The sequence below is a fragment of the Ostrinia nubilalis genome, chromosome 29 (assembly GCF_963855985.1).
Source record: "Ostrinia nubilalis chromosome 29, ilOstNubi1.1, whole genome shotgun sequence".
Classification (NCBI taxonomy): domain Eukaryota; kingdom Metazoa; phylum Arthropoda; class Insecta; order Lepidoptera; family Crambidae; genus Ostrinia; species Ostrinia nubilalis.
Window position 1 is genome coordinate 3,217,143 of NC_087116.1, and position 25,878 is coordinate 3,243,020.

Here is a 25,878-nt window from a genome sequence, read left to right on the forward strand (position 1 = left end):
GAGGCCTTTGTCAACTGCCACAACATCGCGATGCATTCCGCACTCATTTGTAAGGAAATAATCCCTGAGACTGCACACTTCACGGTTGTGGAGGTTCTTGGCATTTAGAAAGCCTCGACCTCCCCACTTCCGTGGAATGTAAAGTCTCATTACAGATGAGCGCGGATGTAACATGCGATGTTGTGTAAGTTGCTGACGTACCTTCCTATCCAGGGCGTCAAGCTCGGTCTGAGTCCATCTTAGTATGCCGAAGGAGTATATTAGTAGAGGCATCACCCAACCGTTGAAAGCTCTTGCTTTGTTGCCGCCAGACAAAAGGCTATTAAGAACTTTTGTCAGTCGACTACAAAAGCGTTCTTTCACCGATTTTTTGATGTCATCTACCGATATACCTAACGATTCTGACATACCAAGATACTTATAGGTCTCAGTTTCGGAGAGAGATTTGAGTGTCATTGTCTCAGAAAGTTGTAAATTCGGAGAATTCACAACTTTTCCCCGCTCTACATGTAAGACCGCACACTTGTCTACACCGAACTCCATCCTGATGGCGTTGCTAAATACCTGTGTGGTTTTTAGCAACTTCACCAGGTCTTGTCGTTTTGGTGCAAACAACTTGAGATCATCCATGTAGAGCAGGTGACTAATGACCTCACCCCCTCTTCGAAGCCGATAACCAAGCCCTGAATCCTTTAACAGAGTGCTAAGAGGATTCAGTGCTAGGCAGAACCATAAGGGACTCAAACTGTCACCCTGGAAAATGCCTCGCTCAATCCTTATGAAGTTCAATGGATCAGGAGACCTCTCACCACCAACTGGCTGCCGAAGGACTGTAGTCCACTGCCCCATGCATGAGCGTAAAAAGGATCTCAGAGTTGCATCAACCTTATACAACTCTAAAATCCTCTCCAGCCATGAATGAGGCACCGAATCATAGGCCTTCTTATAGTCAATCCAGGCAGCAGAGAGAGCTTTCTTGCTCCGCCGAACTTGTTGGCTAATGGTCATGTCTATGAGGAGGAGCTCTTTAGTACCACGAGACCCAACCTTACATCCATTCTGAGCAGGGGCCAAAATATTGTTCGCGACAATATGTGTGTTAATTTTTGTGGTCAGAATAGATGTAAGGAGCTTGTAGATGGTAGGCAAGCATGTGATTGGTCTGTAATTTTTTGGGTCCATGGTACTACCAGATTTGTAGAGCAAGGTGGTGACACCGGTAGTCATGAAGGCTGGAAGGGACCCGAGCTCGAGGGCTTCTTGAAATTGTGTTGCTAAGCGGTCATGTGAGCATCGAATCCATTTAATCCAAAAGTTGTGCAATCCGTCCGGTCCAGGGCTCTTCCAGTTCTGGGCCGTACTGATTGCACTACTAACGTCTTCGGGGTCTATAACAATAGACCCCATAGATTCGATGGACTCACATTCACGCTCAATTACACGCATCCAATCACCCTCCGTATGTTCAACGGGCATCGACCAAATGCCACGCCAGAAATCAATCATGGTATTGACATCTGGCAGCTGCCCGTTGCTCACACGTTGATCAGATCCCTCCCATCCCCGGTACACCCTCCTCTGGTCACTTTGGAAGACGCGATTTTGCCAGTATCTGTTCACGCGTTCTTTATAGCGACGAATACGGTTTGCCCATGCATAGACTTTTTGCTTTAGGTAGTCAATGCGTTCTGTGACACATGCCATGTAGTCCTGAGGTAGAACGCCAGTCCCAGCAAAGGCTTGTGCCACAAAACGCATGACTCGGGGGCGATTATTGCCCCGTCTAAAACAAATTATTATTTGTACGCTTTGGAGCTCATGGGTCAAAAGTGGCCCGGTCCTTTATAAGGCTTATTATTTTATTTTATTTTGTTATTTTGTTTTATTCAGAAAACAAACAGCTTACAAATATATAAATTGCATAGATACAGTGTAGTTGGTCAAAGCCTAATATTATTATTATGTTTTTTTTTTTTTTTTTTATTTGGCTTACAAAACTGGGTACAATTAAATATCATGCAAAAGTAAGTAATGAATGTAAAATCAATTCATACTGATTTACCCTACTCGATGTAAGCACAGATGCATATAAAAATAATTAATTAAACCACCTTAAATTAAGAATATTACACAGATAAACCAGACCTTACATTTACACAGAACTAAACAAAATTTAGACTAATTTTAGACTAGGTATTTTAAATCAAGAATAGCCGTATTGATACGGCGCTTGGCGGAGACGAGAGAACCAAAAAAGATGTCAAAGACAAAACGCATAGAATTGTAGCAGGTGCAACACATGCGATGTAACGGGGAGTGCTGACCGAGTCGAGTCTTGCACGGAGGGATAGAAAACGTCTTTCGATTTTGCACGCGGCTGCTACTACGAGGTACGGCAAATTTTAAACGTTCCAGTATATCCGGGGCATCGATAAGACCATTAACGACCTTGAAAAGGAAAAGTAAATCAGAAGCTTTCTGATTTACTTTTTTTTGTATATTAAAAAGAAACAAAAAAAAATATATGAAAACACATTATAAAATCTGCTTTTAGGGTTCCTTGTTTCGTTATGTCCGTCTGTCTGTCTGTCCGAGGTTTTGCTTGGAAACTATTGGCACTAGAGAGCTGTAATTTTGTGGAGGTATGTATTTTAATCACGCCGACAAATTATTTTATTTTATTATTTTTGGTAGCTCCCCTTCATGTAAAGTGATGAATTTCTTTTCATCTTCAATTCAATTTTGTCCAATGACCCCAAGGTACCCATCCTTATCGCTCGCGCGTAATTATATTGCTGTCGCGACTGTGCGACGGGCGCCCGCAGTGAGTGTGCGAGCGCGACAGCAACATAATTACGCGCGAGCGATAAGGATGGGTAGCTTGGGGTCATTGGACAAAATTCTACGTGCTCACGGACCAGGCTTTAGCGCACAACACGCGTATTTTTAGGATTCCGTAGTCCTGACAAGGAACCCTTATAGTTTCGTCATGTCTGTCTGTCCGTCTGTCCGTCCGAGGTTTTGCTTTTAATTGGCACTAGAGATATGTAGGTATTATATTAATCACGCCGACAAAGTGGTAGAATAAATTTTGAAAAATAAATAAATTAGGGTAGCTCTCCTGCTGTCGCGCTCACACACTCACTGCGGGCGCCCGTCGCACAGTCGCGACAGCAATATAATTACGCGCGACGCGAGCGAAAAGGATGGGTAGCTTGGGGTCATTGGACAAAATTCTACGTGCTCACAGACCGGGCTTTAGTTAAAAACATCTTAGGCTTAGTTACCTTTAGATGATGTGGCTGATGATGCAGATCTTGGTGGGGTCACCACGTCTGGAGACTTCGTGGGAGATGAGTTGGAACTTTTGGAAGTCTCTTTTGGAGTCTGACCAAATCTTGCAGTGGTTGCTTCGGCTACATTAACTGTAATGAATATGAACAATTAATAATGTGCACATAACAAAGTACACACGGCCACACTGTTAACTATCCATTTCCGTTTTTGCTCTCGCTCTCATCAAATGGTGATTCTTTGCGATAGAACGAGACGACATGACAGGCAATGGATAGTTAACACTGTTGCCGATGGTACATAAGCAGACCAGACACTAGGGCTGAGTTGCACCACCAAACTTTGACCGTAACTTTAACGACCTATGTTTTTTGTATGGAGTTTGACAGATTTTTGACGTTTGTCGAAGTTGAAATAAGATGGTGCAACCCAGCCTAATATCAACGATTCTGTAACGTCAAGTGGCAGAAATTGGAACTAACAATCGAGCATTGATAGCAGCGCCCTCTTGTAAATGTCATTATTGTGACACTTCAGTGTTGTCCAACGTGACAAAAATCGGAACTAACAATCGAGTATTGGTAGACCCGCACTGCTACTGCCCCGCGTTTGGTCTGCCGAAGCCTTAACAGGGGGGCGGCGACACCATCAATGCCGGATCGCTGGTTCCGATTTTTGCTACATTGGAAACGATCGCGGCACCCCCCTGTCAATGATGGGACAGTTCAGTGTATTGGGTCTATAGTAGCGTCCTCCTGTCAATGTCATATCTGGTATAAAAATTAATATTACTGTTATTATCCCTTCCTTCGGTATGAATAATTCCTTTTTTAGTATAACCTGTCAGTTCAGTACTAACGAATGAAATTATCTATTGATATAGTCGGACAACACTCATGTGTCCCAGATACGACGTAGAAAGGAGGGCGCTACTAAAGTCCGGTCTTTAATATAATTACGCGCGAGCGATAAGGATGGGTAGCTTGGGGTGATTGGACGAAATTATATCTGCTCGGCGACCGGACTTTATTAATACTGGGTATTTAGTTCCCATTATTGCCACTTCACGTTTCAGTATCGTTGATGTCTATTGATAGTGTAAGGTCAGTTATAAAACAATAGTGTTTTCAAGTATCAGCAATTTTAACGGGAGCGATTCAATAAAAAGCGTTACATTTTGGGTCTTGCTTCATCATTTATACAGAGTGAAATTAAAGTCCGCATCCTTTTAAACTAAGACTACAACATGATCGAGTTAACTGCGCTCCTGGCAGCCGTGACGTCACATCGACGCTGTGGTACAAACGGGGCAAACGCGGGGAGGTGTGCGGGTGAGTGCGAGAGAGTCGCATTCCAGCTGCGCAGTTAGCTCGATCGGTTTGTACTCATGATACATGGTACATTCCCCAAATATAAGACCAATGTACAGAAGAACAAACTTAACACTATGGCATTTTATTTCGATATCGTGAGGTGTTCTTTTGCAACAAAATGTATGGTATAGTCATATTTGGAGAATGTACTAGGACTCTACGTCTTATTTTAAAAGGATGCTAACGATTTCAATTACACCCTGTATAAAGGCCTTATATTAATATTTAAGTAGGTAGAATAGTATGTACTTACTTTCAGTTTTACAGACTTGACAATGTCAGAATTGTGGGAGATTTGAACCAATATTATTAAGTAGAAATACGGGTATTGGTTTGGTAAAAAAAACCAATGGCAATAAACTTCTGCTGGTTTGTACGTATTTCAACGGGCATTAACCTTGTGTACAACTCGATCGAGTTAACTGCGCACCTAGTAGTCGTGACGTCACATCGACGCGTACAGACAGGGCGAACGCGGGGAGGTGTGCGGGTGAGTGCGAGGGAGAGTCGCATTCCAGCGAGGTGCGCTGTTAGCTTGATCGGTTTGTATTTCTATTGTCAGTATCACAACAAATGAAATGTTGTATTATGGGTGCATAGAAGAAACCGGTATTTCTGACGGGCTTGACGTTTGTGGTCACAAGCAGACTGGCGGCTCGCGGCGTCGTCCGTTCGGGCGGGCTTGAAAATTTTCAACTACCCTTATATTTACTACTCATATTAATAAACGTCGCGTTAAGACCCGTGTCTTACTATTTTAACTATAACTGCGACCGGTGTTTTTGCATGAAGTTTGATTGAGTTTTGATGTTTGTTATTAAATGTAAGATAATCAGAGTAGAATAAGACAGCACTCTTTCCGTGGATGTCGTAAGGGGCGACTAAGGGACAAATATGCGAACATCAGGCCTCCAACCCCCTTGGGGGTGTAAATCTATATTTGCCTCTATAAATGAGAGAGGATCGTGCATCTGAGGGCTTATTGTGATTTTATATCAAACGTCTTCACTACGTAAACGTAAATAAGTAATTAATAATGACGGATTTTACAGCGCCCCTAGCGGAAACTTTCAAAAACTAAAATTTTCATACATATTTTAAAGCAGGCGATGTCGAATGCGTTTGATGTGAAACATAAGGTAGGTAGGTACCTACTAGGTATATGGTTAATTTGCTAGGGGGCTGCCCTCCTTTATTATAATTATCTCCTTACTTCCTATAGCAGGATCAATATAATAATATTAAGGCATATGAATAAGATTTATATTTAATTTTTTTTAGGTTGAGTTAGTTATTTAGTTTAGTCGTAATAATCTACTGATTTTGTTTCATTCAATAAATAAAAATGTACCTATTATATCATAATAATTATATGTTTAATGTTAGATAGATATTCTCTCGTTCCCACCGCCATAGATAAACAAAATAAGGAAGGATAGATTGCTAACGTCTACATTGTTAAAAGCATAAAAGCCTCGCCTTGTAGTTCAACTTATTAATGTTAGATGGCGCTACTTTACTGGCTAAAGTGTGCTGAAACTAATAAACCTTATTTTTGAAAAATTTCTGTAATTTATTATTTTTAAAAATAGGCCATGTATATTTTCATAAACTACTATGATTTGTCTACTAGTAATAATTAAAAATTAATGTGAAATTAGTATTGAACATTAAAAAATCACTTTGAATACTGGGTCCAGCGGACTCAAAAACACCTTTTTCGTCTGTAACACTCACAAGACAAGTACGGCCGTTATTGGCCGTGCTACACTGTCGTGGAAAGGTACTAAGAGCGACAACATAGCAAAAGTCATTACACAAAAACTGAAGAACTGGGTCCGTTAGACCCATAAACCCATTAGCGAGTCCTTAAGTGTTAATGTTACTAAGTCTAGCCCTCTGAGATCGCATATCGTAAAAGTGTGTTTTGTATGATACCCGCAATATTCAATAAAATTCCGAAGACATTAAGGGAACTCAATATAAACTTATTTAAGCTAAAACTGAAAAGTCTTCTTGCAGAGAAAAGCTATTATAGTGTTAATGAATTTATGACAGATAAACTTTGAATTTGAAATTAAATGTTTCTAAAACAAACACACACGACACAAACTAAAATAATAATTAGTAATTTTTTATGACATTTTAATTACTATTTTTGAATTTTTAATATTGAATTGACATTGTAATATTACGACGACTAGTGACTTATAGTTTTGACTACTTAATAAGCAATCAAGTGTTTTGTGTCATTAATGCATGTGAATTATTAATTTATTCATTGATTTATTAATCACTTATATTATTGTATGCCAACCAGGCGAAACATAGTGAGACTATCACAATGTAATATTTTTATCTGTAAACACCTATGTTTCACAATAAATAATTTTGAATTTGAATTTTGAATTTGAATTTGAATTTGAATTTGAATCGTTTTAAATACAAAAAATACAAATCACCACAACAATTTTTTATCAATAAGTTGCGATTTAATATTTTAGTAAGTTATGTTTCCGCAGTATTGTAAAAAAATTAAGTTTTCACAACTGTAAAAAAATTAAATTAATATAAATTGTTAAATCTGGCTACTTTTTGTATTAATTACTTTTAAATAATATTCTTTCGCTTTTGTACGTTTCCCCGCGTTCACCAAAACGCTCCCTAGAAGTTCATACAGATTGGCCGTGCGGAGCGGGTCCGCACCGGACGGTCCGCGTGACACTAAAACCAGCCTAAAACGATCCACGCGTACGAAGTCGCGGGAGGGCCGCTAGTCTACACTAATATTATAAAGAGGAATACTTTTTTTGTTTGTTTGTTTGGTTGTAATGAATAGGCTCAAAAACTACTGGACCGTTTTTAAAAATTCTTTCATCATTCGAAAGCTACATTATCCACGAGTAACAAAGGCTAAATTTTATTTTGGAAAAAAATAGGGTTCCGTAAAATATGTAGATAATGTAGTCCACGCGCGCGAAGCCGCGGGCGAAAAGCTAGTAACTTATAAATGCACGCGGGTGAAGCGGAGGGCAAAAGCTTGTAAAGAAAATGCCGAAGCCAATTCCCAAAGACAGCAGATTATTGAAATTACATTATTACGAGTATTAGGTATCAATAATACGCTATAAGGAAACAAAATATTGGGTTTACTGAAGATAATAATTTATAATAATAAATTAATTATTACTTTATTTAGTTCTCGACAATACCACATTGTGTTTTCGTACGACCACGATTTATCACGATAATATGCGGATAATACCCGTATACAGGGTGGAATTTTGTAATGCCACCTGGAGGGAAAGTACTCTTAATATTGCAGATAGAAAATTTTCCTCAATGAAAACATTCCTTTATTTGAAAAGAAATAGAACTGCATTCAAAGATTTCCAAAAATTTGCTTGTCACACCCTGGAATCAAACCGACTAAAATCTGTTAAAAAAACACTGTATTTTTATTGCATCGATCGTTAGGGTTAAGTATAAGGATGAAATCTCTCTAACAACTTGATAAATCAAATGAAAGGAAAACCATGAAATCTTAAATTATTTTAATTATGTAGGTACAGAAAATTGTCTGTTATGGTAGTGAATTTTCGAAAATTTTTCGGAAATATTTGAATGCATTTCTCTTTCTTTTCAAAAATAAAGGAATGTTTTCTTTCAGTAAAATTTTCTATCTACAGTATTAATAGTACTTTCCCTTCAGGTGGCATTACAAAATTCCACCCTGTATAAAAGAAGCGGCCGAATGTCTTTAGGACAATATTTTGAGCCGAAACACACAGCGCTTTGCGGCGCCGCACCGCTGAAATTTCACCGTACCGCTCGTGTTCCCGCCACAGATAAATATTTCTACAACCCAATCGAGTTGTAGAAATATTACTCTCCCTCGCACTCACCCGCACACCTCCCCGCGTTCGCCGTGTCAGCACAGTACATTATATCTACTGTGGTGTCAGTCTTAGAGCGTCGATGTGACGTCACGGCAGCCAGGTGCGCAGTTAACTGACCGGTACGGCTAGCACGAAAAACTTTCGAGTTCGAATCGCCATCATAAGATTTAGTACGAAAACTACAACAGCGCCAGAAATGGTTGCACGAAACTTGTTTTGAGAATCAAAATTGGGTTATTCCGTATTCGACCCACGACAACTCAACCCATTTCTTCACTCATCCCAAATTAGTATTCCTAGCTCAACCCATTACATAATTTCGTTATTCTACCCAAATGCATTTCTTACTCAACCCAAAGTAAATATACCAAAAATAAGTATGGATAGCAAAACAACGTTTACTGTTTTTTCAGAAATTTAATAATGATAAATACATACTAGTATGTAAATTTATTTATAATTAAATAAAAAATATAAAAAACATCACCTACATGAAAAAATTATAGATATGAGTACATTTATGTTGATTAACTAAAATATATCAAAAATTTTATTTTATTTTAAGGTAAATACATAAAAAATTCGAGAACTTTCCTGTCCCAACGGCCATCGTCTCTACGAGCTATGTGCCCCGCCCACTGCCACTTGATTTTAGCAATTCTGCGAGCTATGTCGGTTACTTTGGTTCTCCTGCGGATCTCCTCATTTCTGATTCGATACGGGCTGGAAGACGTAGCGTGGGCAGGCCTCCTACTAGGTGGACCGACGATCTGGTAAAGGTCGCGGGAAGAGCCTGGATGCGGGCAGCGCAGGACCGTTCATTGTGGAAAACCTTGGGGGAGGCCTTTGTCCAGCAGTGGACGTCATTTGGCTGAAAAGAAAGAAAGAAGAAGAAACATAAAAAATTAAGAGGCTCAAAACTTATACCGCGGGATTAGCTGTCCACATGAATACTTTTATTATTTTTCTTTTCGTCATTTTTTCAAGCGGTATGAGCTTGAAAAAAAAAGATAAAATACATTGTATTATTAAAATTTTTGGACATTCATGAACAAGTGTCTGGGGAAAAAATTATACGCCATAGCTTGGTTATACTGATTTAATAAAAAATCACAGTCGTTTGATTTATAGTGGATTTATAGTAGATTTTAATTAGTCATTATTTGATTTGTGTCCTTTTGTGAAAAACGTTTTTCAAATGTATTATTGTATCAGAACTCCTGCAGTTTTATTTAATAGAACGATCTTAACACAAAAGTTAACTGAGCTTTAATTTCTAAAAAATATATTTTTATTCTGACCTTGCATAAAAATCTTATATTTTTAAAGTGGTTTTAAAATGGGTTGAGCTAGGAATGTTTTTGGGGTGAATAAGGAACATAAAATTAAAAATTTGTTGTGAGTAGAGTAAGGAACAAAATTGGGTTGAGTAAGGAAAAAATAATGAGTGGGTTGAGTTGTCGTGGGTCGAATACGGAATAACCCTCAAAAGAAATTGTCACGTTATCGTTTAATTCGAAGGTTGAGTATCGAATTTTGTCGAATAAGCAAACGATTCGAAGACGAAAGTTATTCATGCTAGAGATACGGGTTGTATTGACGGATTCGCTCTCAAGATAAAAAGTTTCTTAATCCTATCCTAACAAAAAACCATGGCCACAGTACTGAGTAGCTGTTGTAGGGCTAAATACATTACTCATACAGTCATCGCCTTCCAGTGCAGTGTGTTGTTACCTAACAATGGACTGTAAAGTTCCAGTTATGTTCACTTATTTGGGAATTACAATAATATTTTCCACGTTCGGGCATGCCTATGCAGGTCAGTGTACCTTCCGTATTTATTTAAATCTATACTAGTTAATATTATAAAGAGGTAAAGTTTGTGTGTTTGTATATTTGTTTAATTGTAAGGAAGGGGTAATCTCGGGATCTACTGAACCGATTTTAAATATATGATTTAAACAGTTGTGTGTAGTATTTTAAAAACCATTTCGAGCTAATTTTGATCCCTTCACAATTCAAAATTTCATAAATGTAGCTTAAACAGTGTAATCGAAACTATATTGCAATTATACATATATTATACATTTACATAATATAGGACAGTATTACAACACAAGGAAAACATACAAACTATTTATCCTTATGTCTATTGTTGACTAAACATAACTAGTTAGTTAGTTACCTAATTCTTGTACACTTTAAACCATAATAAAAAGTGTTAATTCGAAACTTTATTTTATTTTATTATATTTAGTTATGATATCATCACAATATAATATTACGTTAAAAAACCGAAATAGTCACTGATTAATCACGAAATATCAGAAAAGATAACACCTATAGGTAGGTTCCATAAAGGGTGTAGACATCCGCCACACATTCGGTAAGAACGGATTTTGCGAAACTCTACCCCTAAGGGGGTAAAACGGAGTCCACGCGTACGACGAAGTCGCGGGCTGCCGCTAGTTACTAATACAGGGTGTCCCAAAAAGTAGTGACAAGCCGAAGCCCAGAGGTAGAGCATTAATAGGGCTACCCGAATCACCGCGTGATAGTTTTCGAGTTAGTATGATTGTTATTACAACATAGAGGATTTTTAACTTTTTTAGTTTACATTCGTGTTATGGATGAATCAGCTAGGCCTAGTATAAAAAAAATCAGACATGGACGTTAACTATTCGCGCCACAGTGACCAAAAAACTACATAAGAAACAGAAATTTAAATCAATCATAACTCGAAATCTATAAAAAATCGCGGAACATACATGCGGGTGATTGCCCTAGTAATGCTTGGCATGGCCTAGGATTAGGCTTGACAATACTTTTTGGGACACCCTGTATAGTTTAAAATTGTGTTTTTCAGAAACTACGGTATTTTATATAGACAGCATTATAAAAAATCAACTAACTAAATGTGGAAACGATATAATCGTACCGGAGGGTGATACAATGAAATTGACTTTTCAATCTCCGAGTCGTTATGTTAATTTGGCATTGTAAGTATAATTCGATCTTTAAGGACGAAGCACACTTATCAACCCGGAAACGGAACGTAACCGTATCAACTCGAGGCGGTCAGTATTCTGTGTATGAAACTCCACACTGCAACGCACACTTATCCGCACCGTAACGTAAACGCCTCGCCTCGCGGCGAAAGGCGACACGGTGTTGTTCCCTTTCTGGGTTGATAAGTGTATATGACCTTTACCCATGAAACGGTTATTAAATAGATTTGAATTTAATTTAAATTCTATTCTAGGCTTTTTTACATATATTCTATTTCTGTAAAGTCTATAACTGTGGTCTTTGTATAAACTCGACTAACGATGGATTCGACCAAACAAGAGTAAAATTAAATATTAATATAATATACTATTTCTTTTCAAAAATAAAGAAATGTTTTCTTTGAGTAAAACTTTCCATGTACAGTATTGTGAGTACTATCCCTCCACAGGGCTGAATGTGAGTTTACATCAAACGCAAAAAAAATGTCATTAAATGTATGACGGATTGTTCAGCGCCCCTAGCGGAAACTTTCAAAGAACTAAAATTTTCACATATTTCTAAACGCGCTCACTAGTTAACGCGTTTGATGTAGACTCACACTCAGCCCTCTGATGGCATTACAAAATGACACCCTGTATATTCTGTGGTTACATCGACTAAATAAGTAGGTACTTATTAACATTGTTTTTATTTCCAGTTGTAATAATGAATCAACAAAAAACTTAAATGCGAAATTAAACATCTCGAATGGACATACAATCACATTTGTGAGTACTTAATTCTATACAAATCACTTAAATCCAAAGTTTATTTTTAGCACTAGTTACACTGCTTTCTGCAAGCTAGCATAATTATTATAATATTATTTTGTTTTGTACTGAAATTTTGTTGAAAAACCACTTTTGACTGGAAAAATCAGTCAAAATATTATGATATTGACCAAGGGCATCATCACTTTTAACTGATTTTTACAGTCAGTGGTTTTGACCGATAATGAGTATTGACTGTAACACATACACGCGACGAGGACGACCTAATAAAAACGTGTTAATTAATAAAATAAACATTTTTAATATACTTTTTAGGATATTTTTGGCAGAGAGGAGTATGAAGGGTTATGGAACTGCTCATTTTTGACTTACATTGGTCATTACGTACGCGACAGTGTCACTTACAATTGGGAATATTATGCCCCTTACGCAAACTGCTCCCTAATGGTCAGAATACAACGTGAGTATCATGCAATAATGGAATACCTATCTCAAATCCAGGTTTCGATTCCCAGTGGGTGCGAAATGTTCTACTCGGTTTGGTTGGAGGGCCTTTATGGTTCGGCCAAACCAACGCCATCACACGCGATCTGCCGGCGGGCAGCGATGGCGATCAATGCATTGTCTAGTCGCAACCTTCACGCGACGCAAATCCGCTTGTGTTCGTCAAAATCCGACAATAGCCGAAGCGCAGTGGAGCACGAGCCAACGCTTGAGGAAACTCGTTCGAGGCTCGTAAAGATCATAGCAGACTTATTAACTCGGGGAGGGACCAACATCGTATTGCTTTTCGGGAATGTCATCGCCTTTCGCGCGCTGTCAACCGCGAAGCGAGGCGTTTACGTTACGATGCGGATAAGTGTGCGTTGCAGCAAGCACGGAGTTTCATACAAAGAATACTGACCGCCTCGAGTTGTACGGTCACGATCCCCTTCCGGGTTGATAAGTGTGCTACGTCCATAAGTCGGTCCTTGACACAAATTTTGCCTCGGCTCGTGCTTGGCTCAACCACCATAACAAATGCTCAAGTATATTTTATTTATTTATTTATTAAATTAATTCACTCTAGTCTGGTCTGCGAGCACGTAGAATTTTGTCCAATGACCCCAAGCTACCCATCCTTATCGCTCGCGCGTAATTATTGCTGTCGCGACTGTGCGACGAGCGGCCGCAGTGAGTGTGCGAGCGCTACAGCAACATAATTACGCACAAGCGATAAGGATGGGTAGCTTGGGGTCATTGGACAAAATTCTATGTGCTCACAGACCGGGCTTTACTATATTCTATTCAATATTTTTAATATTATTTACAGGAGACGTTACTCTAACCGTATCCAGTACCACGACCACAAATTTGGTGGCAGCCAAAGCGACTGATAAAGGTTACTACAGATTCATAGAAGGCAACAAAATTACTTTTGAATGCAAAAAAGGTCACACGAACGGAGAATTTTTGCAATCAGGATATTTGGTTTTGAAATTTTGTTGGAAAGACAGTAAGATAATTTTTCTAAAATCGATAATACTCCTTACTAATATTATAAAGCTGAAGAGTTTGTTTCTTTGTTTTTGTTTGCTTGAACGCGCTATACTCAGGAGCTACTGGTGCAATTTGAAAACAAAAATTGTTTTGGATAGCTCATTTATCGAGGAAGGCTTTGGGTTATACGTATAACCTACATCACTCTAAAGCCAATTGCGGAGCAGCACAGAAAAAAATTACAAAAAGTTTCTAATAACAGCATTATATTTGAAGATCCTGAAACACAATATACTCGTAATACTATTGTTCAAACTATTTTCACGCGAACACAGCTAAAGTCTGGTCGCGGAGCACGTAGAAATTGATCCAATGACCCCAAGCTACCTATCCTTATCGCTCGCGTGTAATTATATATTGCTGTCGCGACTGTGCGACGGGCGGCAGCAGTGAGTGTGCGAGCGCAACAGCAATATAATTACGCGCGAGCGATAAGGATGGGTAGCTTGGGGTCATTGGACAAAATTCTACGTGCTCAGGGACCGGACTATAGTAAAATATAAACAAAAAAGTATGTATTTTGTAAAAGGTATGCTAACTGGATATTTGTTATTTTAGAAAGTTGTGCAGATCTAAAAAGAAATTTAACTGTGGTGCGAGATACCATGGAACTAAACAGTACTTTCGACGAAAGTATATTACACTGCATTTATAACAACTCGGTCGGTTACCAAACTGATGCTGCAATAGTATTACAAATAAAGGCCCAATGTAAGTTTTTTAGAGTTCATGCAATTCACGAAAGCGAGTGAGCTTTACATGTGTGGTTTCAAAAGTTGTATGTGCATGTAAGTACACACACAAGTAAAGCTAAAAGCCAGACCACCCCCCCCCCCCCCCCCCCCCTCCCCTCCCGTGCGAGACTACCCCCTGGCTTAGAACGACCATGATTATAATACTATGTACTATTATATTATTGTACTATTATATGTATTATTATATTATTAGTATATTGTAATTTCAGTTTAACTCAATCATCTATTTTATGTATGTATTTATTTATTATATATTTTATATATATTATTTATGTATGTAGCATATTTGTTTTTGTTTTTCTTTCCTGCACTAGAAGTACCGCCAAACAAATTTCTTTTCTGCTCAACCCAAAGGTAAACTGGTCGAGAATGCTTTAGTGCATTAAGTTCGCCTTATGTACAAATTATGTAAAAATATAAATAAATGTACCTTTATGCCTTTGGGCCTCATAAGAAAGCTCAAGGTCAACCAAAGAGCGATGGAGCGTGCTATGCTCGGAGTTTCTCTGCGTGATCGAATCAGAAATGAGGAGATCCGCAGGAGAACCAATATGACTGATTTAGCCCGCAGAATGGCTAAAATCAAATGGCAGTGGGCGGGTCACATAGCTCGTAGAGCTGATGGCGACCATGAGCCGGAAGACGTAGCGTGGACAAGCCTCCCTCTAGGTGGACCGACGATCTGGCAAAGGTCCCTGGAGGTGCCTGGATGCCGGCGGCGCAGCAGGACTGGTCTTTGTGGAACTCCTCGGGGGAGGCCTTTGTCCAGCAGTAGACGTCTTTCGGCTGAAACGATGTGCCTATGTATTCCACAGCGCGTCCAGAGATCACAGTGGAAGGTCTTGCAATCAGAGAACCGAGGTCATCGGAAAGTAAACATACCTTTGATGGAACAGTAAACCAAACTTTGGAATTGGTCTGCACAAATAACGAAAACTGGGGCAACATTCACTGGGAAGTTTGCAATGGATCTGGTAAGTTAGTGCATTTACATTTTAAGTAATTAAAGGTCATAGCACACTTATCAACCCGGAAAGGGATCAACGCCTTTTTCACGCCTAATTGCAAATAATTAAAATCGAACCCTTTGGAGTCTTCCAGTAACATGGCCTAATTTTAACTTGGTCCACAGGCCAAGTCGCTGGATTTAATTTTTTAATAGTAACTGGGCCCACCTTCAATCTTTTTATTAATAAATTAAACATCGAATCAACAAAAATATTCTCTAATAGAATCTTAAAGTGGGCCCAGTTATTGGAAGGAAAAATATTTAAAAATTCAATCCAGCGACTTGGCCCGTGGAACAGGCTAAAGTCCGGTCGCCGAGCAGATAGAATTTCGTCCAATGACCCCAAGTTACCCATCCTTTTCACCGACCGCGACAGCAATATAATTACACGCGAGCGATAAGGATGGATAGCTTGGGGTCATTGGACGAAATTCTATCTGCTCGGCGACGGGACGGCACTGGAAGACTTTACATTTATTATTTGGTTAGAAAATTTCGAGGGACGACTTATATTCACAATACAAACATTACGATAACTGTACTTTATAACTCTTGTAACATGAAATATTGTTGACTATTAATTTAAATTACAGGGCTCAATTGCAAGTCACAAACACTCGCATCTGATAAAACATTAAAAATAAACTTCACTCTATCGGCGGATAAAAAAAATACCACAGTAAAATGTGTTCACACCTTCAATGCTCTTAGAGAGGAGACTCCCGTATTTTTGTATGCAAATGGTGAGTAGGTACATAAATGTGTCATTATAGTCTGGTCGCCGAGCACGTAGAATTTTGTCTAATGACCCCAAGTTTCCCATCCTTTTCACTCGCACGTAATTATAATTATTGCTCTCGCGACTGTGCGATATAGGCGCCCGCAGTGAGTGTGCGAGCGCGACGGCAACATAATTACGCGCGAGCGATAAGGATGGGTAGCTAGGAGTCATTGGACAAAATTCTACATGCTCGCAGACCGGGCTTTAGTGAAAGTTCATACAAAGGATTTTATAAAATAGGTAAAAGAAGATAAAAGTGTTATGCCCGTTTTCACCATCAATCTCTAATTTTTAAGTGACCCCTATGAAAACAAAATTCCTGCCATAGCATAACATCACTTAAAATTAGGGATTGATGGTGAAAACGGGCATTAGATCGCTGTACATACAGGTTGTCCCAAAAAGTAGTGTCAACCTGCACTAGGCAGACAGAACCACTAGGTAGAAAAATTGTGTTGGTTGATTTACTTGACCTAAGATCCTATGTCCCCTAGATGGTGCAGAGGGCGTCCACAACAGTCCTCCATCGCGTTCGGTCTTGAGCTTCGCGTTTAATCTCGCTCCAGGTCTTGCCGATTTTCTTCGCCTCGTCTGCTACAATGCGCCGCCAAGTATGCCAGGGGCGACCACGTTTGCCTTTTTCTTGGGGGTTCCAATCCAGAGCCTGCTTAGGGATGTGATGCGCGAAGCCACAACAAGGGCTCTCGCGGAAGACCAGCTTCTTGACATGCCCTTACGAGTATGTCATGATAAATGCTGAGCGGGGAGCCTATTGACACAGTGGCCTATTATTTTCTATATTCGTTTTGTGTTGTTATTGTTTATAATTTGTGCTTACTGTGATCAATGAAGTCTATTTCTTTCTTTCTTTCTTCTAGGGCTATCACAATCACCCCCATGAATGATCCGCGATTTTGATAGTTTTCGAGTTTCGTTGTTGATTCGGGTATACCTAGTGATGCTCTACCTACCTCTGGACTTCAGCTTGACACTACTTTTTGGGACAACCTGTATATTGGAAATAATAGAGGCTGAAACACACTGACAATATCCCAAAAGACACTATTTCGTCAGTTCGTCTCAGCCAAATGACGTCCACTGCTGGACAAGGCCTCCTCCGAAGGTTTCCACGACGAAATTATGTATTACGGCCGGGTTTCCACTAAGACGGAGCGGATTGCTTTGTATAACCAATCAGATTACATTATTTCCACATCTCTTCGCCGCTCCGCTTTGGTGGAAACCAGGTGGTTTTAGAGTCACGCTGACGCACGCTGACCGTTAGCGCTGACAGCCAAAATGTATGAAGCGTTGGCGCCGAGCGTCCATTCAATTACATACATTTTGATCTGTCAGCGCTGACGATCAGCGAGCGGTCAGCGCGATTCTAAAACCCGCCTACTTAGAGTTCTGTGTCAAAACTGTACCTACTTCCTTTCAGAGCCACCAGTTCTTACAACAAAAAATGATATGATTTTAAATTACACCAGAGGCACAGACACTTACGAGTATGTCACAGAGCGAGAAGATAAGGAAACGATAAGAATCAAATGCAAAAGTCGAGAAAACTCTGGCTCGTTGTCCTGGAGAGATTGCAACAATGCTGCACAGAGTGAGTTGAGATTAATGCAGTCAAGGTAACTGCGCACTTGGCTGCCGTGACCTCACATCGACGCCAAGAGGGCTTGGTGTGAGTTTATGTCTTACGTCCTCACTAGTGAGCGCGTAATAAGATGACATTAAATGTATGACGGATTGTACAGCGCCCCTGGCGGAAACTTTCAAGAACTAAAATTTTCATGTATTTTTAACGCGCTCACTTGTGAGAACGTTTGATGTAAACTCACACTCAGCGAGGTGCGCAGTTCACTTAGGGCTATATTTCACCGGGACACCATGGCGGCGCAACCAGTCGCCGCTACCAACAAAATGTATAGAGCTTTGCGCAACCAAACGGACACCAGGTGAGTAACTCTAGAGCTGTATACATTTTGTTGGTAGCCAGCGACTGGTTGCGCCGCCATGGTGTCCCGGTGAAATATAGCCCTTAGGGATGTTCTGAGTAAAAAAGCAAGATTTTGAATTAGCCCGTCAGATAAGTTTATGACAAAAGCCTCGACACGTAATTTTTACTTTTTCAAAATTAATTTAAAGAGATAAAGCGCGCCAAAGTTCAAAAGAAAAGGCCCGTGACGTCAAGGAGTGCTAAAAGTGTAGCACTTTGTGACGTCACACGTAACTTCAACGCATCATAACTTCGTAATTACTTGTTTGATTGACAAGTAAAAAAATACGTATCCAATATTTTTGATTAATATAATTGACGGACTAAATCAAAGTTTTTTTTTCACGATTCTTTTTAAGATATCTTTGTCAAATAGATTGGCACGAACCACGTATCATTTTATTTTTTTGTTTTCAGAATCATGCAACCAAACTCAGGATATTTATAACAGATCAATAGAAAAAGTAATACCATGGAATTCTGAAAAAATCGAGGTATTTTTCTATTGCGTATACAAGAACAGCCGCAACTATAACGTTTCTTCCAAAGTAAATATTGTTGTACATCCCAGCATGTCTACCCGATGTAAGTGAACTTTATTTTAATAATAATTAATAGTTTAAAAAACTAAAAACACGCTCTTAGTTTAGAGTTCCTATGGCCATCCCCCGACTGCGTCATCTGGACCTTGGACATCATCTAGCATTAAAGTGCTCGAAATGACAAATCAAACGAACTCAAACTCGATGCGGTTCCGCCGTTTCGTTTAGGAGTTCCTATGGCCACCTTCCAGTCCCATCACCAGACCAACCAGTCGATGGAGTCAAAATTAAATTGGAGTCTACTTCGATCAACCAGGTCATCTTATCCATGAGTGATCAAAGGACGCCAAATTATTGCTTGGAGTCCACTTTGATCACCTGGGTGATCAAAGCCAGGTGATCAAAGTGGAATAGACAGCCGGATAGACGAAGTAGCTAACGACCAGAGCAATCTCCACGTCGATAGCTGGCGAGAGGTGGCGCAGAACAGACCTTATTATAACCCGGTCGAGTTAACTGCGCACTTGGCCGCCGTGACGTCACATGACGCTTTACGGGGCGAACTCGGGGAGGTGTGCGGGTGAGTGCGAGGGAGTCGCATTCCAGCGAGGTGCGCAGTTAGCTCGATCGGGCTGCGAATGGGAACTTTTATTGTCAGAAGCCAACACCTGCTTTGGGTCAAGTTATGTAAGACTTAGTTAGTTAATAAGGTTAAATTAAGGCATAGAAGAATGTTCTTTCTAAAGTCTGGTCGCCGCTCGCACACTTACTGCTGCCGCCCGTCGCACAGTCGCGACAGCAATTCGTAATTACGCGCGAGCGATAAGGATGGGTAGCTTGGGATCATTGAAAGAAATTCTACGTGCTCGGCGACCGGACTTTACCACACAATAAATAGGTGCATTTAGAAGACTGGTGACTCTCCACTCCATGTGTATGTCGGAAGAGGCGACTAAAGAACGAAGCACACTTATCAACCAAGAAAGGGATCAACGCCGTATCGCCTTACGCCGCGCTGTCAACCGATTAGTGTGCGTTGCAGTAAGGAGTTAGTTGATAAGTGTGCGTCGTCATTAAAAAGGACAATGCGAATATCAGGCCTCCCCAATCCGTTTGGCTAGCGTGTATTAATTAAAGCAAACAATAAATAAGTAATTAAAATTGAAGTAAAAAATTACGACGACATCCAAACAAGTAACGTGGTTTGGAATTTTTGATATTTTTCGATTTACGTACGGAAGTTTTAATACTTAAAGTTAAAATAAATTTGAGTACTACATTATGTTTTATGATGGTACGAAACCTTTTAAATTTGAATTCAAATTCAAATTCATTTATTTCACACATAAATACACGTCCATTAGATGTTAGTATATAACCAATTTCGTTACAGTGTATCATGCCAGAATAATCTTTTCTCTCATTTGATAAAGTCATAACAATGTCAGGGCCGCGCCTCCCCTGTGTGCGATGTGTGCGGCGCACACAGGCGCCAAGACAATAGGGGCGCCGCGCCGCTACTGCCACCTATTTTTTTTTTAAATGGAGTACATATTGATAAGTAAGTAGGTACAGTATGCGCAAGCGCAACAAAACAATTATTACGCTTATTAAACAAGTCTCTCAATATTTATTATATGTTACGCTTAGGGTTTTAGTTTAGTTTACACTAGCGGCCGCCCGCGACTTCGTACGCGTGGATCCCGTTTTACCCCCTTCATCTATCTTACGCGGTTTAGATTTTTTCATACATATGTTTTTTCCCGCTAACTCCCGTTCCCGTGGGAATTTTGCAATATCCTGTTGTAACTAAGCTTTAAGTTTACTAAGGTACCTGCTTGCCAAAAAGCGTCTAACTTAAGCGGTTTTGATTTTTTATACAAAAGGATTTTCCCGCTAATTCCCGTTTCCGTGGGAATTCCTAAGTATACTATAACCTGCCCAGGAGTATGAAGAATAATTGTACCAAAGTTCGTTAAAATCCGTCGAGTAGTTTTTGTTTCTATAAGGAACATACAGACAGACAGACAAAAATTTTACTGATTGCATTTTTGGCATCAGTATCGATCACTAATCACCCCCTGTTAGTTATTTTGAAAATATATTTCATGTATTGACCTCTCTACAGATTTATTATAAGTATAGATTACTTACGAGCTCAACGATAAAACGGCGGCAGTTCTTTTGAATCATAAAGTACTAGTTACATATTTTGAACCGTAGAGGCGCCGAGTTTCTAATACAATTTTTTTATGACTATGAGTGAGTTTATGAACGCAACCCGATGCAATGCGTGCGAGTTGCGACACAAACGGGATGGGGTCCCGGGGATTCCCCGCCACGGGGATTTTAACGAACGAGATAGCCAAGCCAAAACCACAGTATACAGGGTGTTTGGCGGAAGGTTAGACAAACTTCGTGGGTATATAGGTAAGGTCATTATAAGAATACAAGTTCGCCCATTTTACCCAGTGAGCTACTAAGTACGTAAGTAACTACTGAAGTAAGTAAATAGTTATGTTCGCAAAAATAAATTAACGAAAAAGAGCGATTTGCATAACTTTACTTTGGAACGGCAAATTTATTTTAAACAAAAATAAACTTGCCGTTACTATGGAACGATAATACAAATGTTATCCATACAAAGCTTCTTCCAACATCGTTATATTTTCTGCTATACTCATTTTCATTACTTTTTTTGTGTTTTATTTCAAAATCAATTTAAAAATAATAACCACATTATGAAGAAAAAACAGTAAAAAAATTCTAAATTTACTTTGCATGGATAACTTTTGTATTACTGTTCCATTTTCTTCCCTAAACTTTGAATTTTTGACGAATTTCAACATCTAATTAGGCTACATGTGACATAATATCATTGGAAAGAAGAGAAGCTAGAGATGTTTTTAAGATCATTGGCAATTCACTGTCATCTTTAATTTTTTTTTAAATAGAATTCCAAGTAGTTATTTTATTATGGTTCGTACTTTTGTTAAACTTTGGCGGCTCGTAACTAGCTATCCAATCATTATCTGGATCTGAAATTTATTTTACTTGACTTAAGACATATTCGATATTAATTTGAAATAATAAAAGCGATTCAAAACACGCGAGAAAAAAAAAGCAGTTTTTAGGTCAAATTTCGGAAAAAAATAAATTAAAACAAAAATATAAATTTAAAAAATAGCCCACTTAGGGTAAAATGGGCGAACTTGTATTCTTAAAATGACCTTACCTATACACCCACGAAGTATGTCAAATCTTCCGCCAAACACCCTGTATTATAATTTAAGTATGATTAAAATATTCTTGTTAGCACCAGTTGCAAGTGCATTTCAGTAGCACTAATATAAAAAAAAAAGTTAGACTCTTGCTGTTTTTACATAGCATAGGTAGGTACGTAATAGTCATATTAGTATTATTATGATTAGAAACAAGTAAGCTTCTTTGTTATTAATATTTAAATATACAATTCTTTGTAATAAGCATGTAAAAATTTAGTTCGAGTTTTCTTGTTCGTAGTAATTGGCAAGCAGAACGAACGGGATTTACCTATTTAGTATCCTAATTCCTAAGTGGTTTTCAGTTTTAATACACTTATGATAATATTATCTAAGTACCTACTGTAAAACTGAAGAACATTTATTTTAGTCAAAATTAACAATTAAAATATTCGTTAAAAATAATTTAAATTCGTTTTTTTATGACGATTCATTAGAAAAGAGGCGCTTCATAGGTTCCGCACACAGGCGCTGCCGGCGGTCGGCGCGGCCCTGAACAATGTCAACAATAAAATCATACTAATCATAACAAATGTTAATTACATAAAAGAACACACAACCAATATTAAAACATAAAATTTCACAATTATTTAATTCTAAAAACACTCATTTACAGAGTAGAAAGAAACAAGTAATAAACAAACATCAAATATAATATTCAGTACTTGGCTCTTTGCAGAGATTTGTACCAGAGTAAATACAAATGAGTAGTTTGTATGTGAGCGCGCCAATATACGTATGCGGCGCGCACGCACACACTGACGATGATACTGATGAAGATGACCTACTCATTTGTATTTACTCTGCTAGTACTTTCTTAAGTGCCTTTCCTGTGCGAGTTCAAATCGATGGTCACTCCTAAAGGTATAATAAATAGCACACTTATCAACCCGGAAAAGGTACAACACCGGATCGCCTTTCGCTGCGAGGCGAGACGTTTACGCCATATGGTGACAGAATAAATACAAATGAGATGAGTAGGTCATCTTCATAGAAACGCACCGCGCGCGGTTTGTATGTGAGCGCGCCAATATACGTATGCGGCGCGCACGCACACACTGACAAAATTTTGTGGCTATTAGCGGGGAGTTGCGCCGAATTTTGTCAGTGTGTGCGTGCGCGCCGCATACGTGTATTGGCGCGCTCACATACAAACCGCGCTCGGTGCGTTTCTATGAAGATGACCTACTCATTTGTATTTACTCTGATGGTGATCCGCATTGTGCGTTGCAGTTGCAGTACGGAGTCATACAAAAAATACTGACCGCCTCGAGTTGATACGGTTCCGATCCGTTTCCGGGTTGATAAGTGTGCTTCGAGTTGTACCTACGTGAGTTATCATGAAATCGACAATTTTCGTATTCGTGATAGATTCGAATTAGCAATCGCGATCTTTCGGGTTTAAAAAAGAAGACATTTCTAAATGTTTAGTTCATAAACACATAAACCGTTCAAGGAGCTATCCTAAACAGTAAGCAGTGAGTCTTTCCATATTTTTATGATCTAATGCAGTGTTTCTTAACCTGTGGTCCACGGACCACTTGGGTCCACAAGCATATGTCAGCCTTATCTATGGGCCATTTAACAATCGTAAATAAATGCCACCAAAGGTCTTGTAATCGAAATTTATTGCTGCTACTTCAAATTGTGCTTGATTTTAACCGCCTCTGTGGTCTAGTGGTAAGACCACCTGCTTGCAGAAGTCCCGGGTTCGATACCCAGTGGAGGCAGTTTGGATGGTGGTAGGGCTTGTTCTAAGTCCGCCTGGTTAGCTACCACCATCTTACCTATGTCTGTCGCTATAACAACAATGTTAACAGCATTGTTGCGTTCCGGCAGTTAGAGGTAAGATAGCCAGTTCCTCTGTAAGTAGTTGGGGAATCCGGATGAAGCTCGCTTCTACCTTAGCTTCGGCCTAATCATCACTTACCATCAGGTGAGATTCAGGCCAAGAGCTTTCTCGTTGTGAATAGAAAAAAATCCTGGGGTCCGTGGATAAAAAAGATTAAGAAACGAGGTCTGAATGAATAGTTGATGTATTGGATGATTATTTATACATAATTTAGAAATGAAATTCGTTCAATAGCAGTTCGAAGCGTTGATGAGACTACAGTGATCCAGATGTCTTCGGATTCGGAGTCATCGACAGATATTATTTTTGAGGGAAAAATCGGTGAACGTAGATCTTATGATTGTAAGATTAAACATTGGAAAGAAACCAGCACAGTCCATTGGGAATTTTGCGATGAATATGGTAAGCTTAAAGTTGTTTTATAAAGTTTTTAAACTTTCGATTTTTTGTTTGAAGTATCGACCGATAGCAATGTGCGCTAACCAACTTATCGCCAAGGAGAGGCAATTTTTGTACAACACAAAATCGATTCATTAAGATCAAATAAACTTTATCTTTTCCACTTAAATTTGCGAAAATATATCGAAAATAATCGTTATGTATTTAACTAAATTTTAATGATCTTCCCACCCTTTTAAATTCTTTATTTGATGCAGGTCTGAATTGTAGCTGTTCAGATGCAAGATTTGAAAGGCTGTCACAAAACATCACTTTGGCAGAAGGATCCAATGGTACCATAGCAAAATGTGTACTTTCGTTCCATTACGATGATAGCACATATGAAAAAACCATACGTTTATACGCATATCGTGAGTAGGTACAATATTAATTTTATTATATTCTAGTGGAGCGTTGCAACTTTGACACTGGCCACTGGCCCATTTATTGTCCCACTAGCTGTGCCCCACTGTGTTACCCGCGGTAAGCGTAGCTTATGTGTTAATCCAGGGTGTCAGCTAACTACATACCAAATTTTATTAAAATCGCTCCAGCCGTTTAGATGTGAAGAAGTAACAAACATACATAATCACGTTTCGCGCGTTCGTTGAACTAGCTGTCAAAGTGACACCCCGATACTGGTTTGTGCAAACAGCTGAATTTCGTTCGTTGTACAGTTGCGTTGCAGTTGAAAATTATTAGCGCAATTCAAGCTCTGGGTCTGAGGCCAGAAAGAATGTAATTGAATGTTTCTTATTTTAGACCCACCAAAGCTTACAAATAAAGATGGCGTAGAATTCCAATCCTACAACTCAGACTACGTCGTGGAAGGAACTGACGGTGAAAATATTATAATTAGATGTTTCAATAGACAATACACTGGGGTCTTGTTTTGGCGGACGAGTAGCGATACTACATCAAGTAAGTTTGTTTTAACAAGCAGATGGCTGAGTGTGAGTATACACTAGTGAGCGCGTAAAAAATGGCATCAAATGTATGACGGATTGTACAGCGCCCCTAGCGGAAACTTTCAAGAACTAAAATTTTCATATATTTTTTTAACACGCTCACTAGTGAGAACGTTTGATGTAAACTCTCACTCAGCTCTGTGCCCGCGACTTCGTACGTTGAAAACATAGGACTTTCATACTTTTCAACCCCCGTTTTGTCAACCCGGAAAGGGATCGTAACCGTATCAACTCGAGGTGAAACTCCGTAGTACTGCAACGCACACTTATCCGCTCCGTAACGTAAACGCTTCGCCTCGCGGTTGACAGCGTAGAGGAAGGCGATACGGTGTTGATACCTTTCCGGGTTGATAAGTGTGATAT

The 25,878-nt window shown here is 39.2% G+C and overlaps 2 protein-coding genes across 5 annotated transcripts in view; one reads left to right on the plus strand and one right to left on the minus strand.

Moving 5' to 3' along the window:
- Positions 1-3,411, minus strand: part of LOC135085684 (uncharacterized) — a 41,514-nt gene extending 38,103 nt beyond the window's left edge. Inside the window, exon 1 of the mRNA XM_063980492.1 lies at positions 3,288-3,411. The gene's annotated coding sequence lies outside the window, so the exon portion shown is untranslated. The remainder of the gene's footprint in view (positions 1-3,287) is intronic.
- The window catches only part of LOC135085659 (uncharacterized), a 354,394-nt gene that overhangs the window by 308,719 nt on the left and 19,797 nt on the right, over positions 1-25,878 (plus strand). For 2 of the 4 annotated variants that reach the window (XM_063980439.1, XM_063980441.1), the window contains exons 5-13: positions 13,658-13,840; positions 14,443-14,595; positions 15,455-15,613; positions 16,242-16,391; positions 17,871-18,041; positions 18,852-19,019; positions 24,344-24,511; positions 24,766-24,918; positions 25,310-25,468. In XM_063980439.1, coding sequence (XP_063836509.1) covers positions 13,658-13,840; positions 14,443-14,595; positions 15,455-15,613; positions 16,242-16,391; positions 17,871-18,041; positions 18,852-19,019; positions 24,344-24,511; positions 24,766-24,918; positions 25,310-25,468 — 1,464 coding nt within the window. Of the gene's footprint in view, positions 1-10,283; positions 10,386-11,432; positions 11,566-12,272; positions 12,343-12,660; positions 12,806-13,657; positions 13,841-14,442; positions 14,596-15,454; positions 15,614-16,241; positions 16,392-17,870; positions 18,042-18,851; positions 19,020-24,343; positions 24,512-24,765; positions 24,919-25,309; positions 25,469-25,878 lie in introns of those variants that run through there. The other 2 variants (XM_063980440.1, XM_063980442.1) reach the window with 2 other exon arrangements.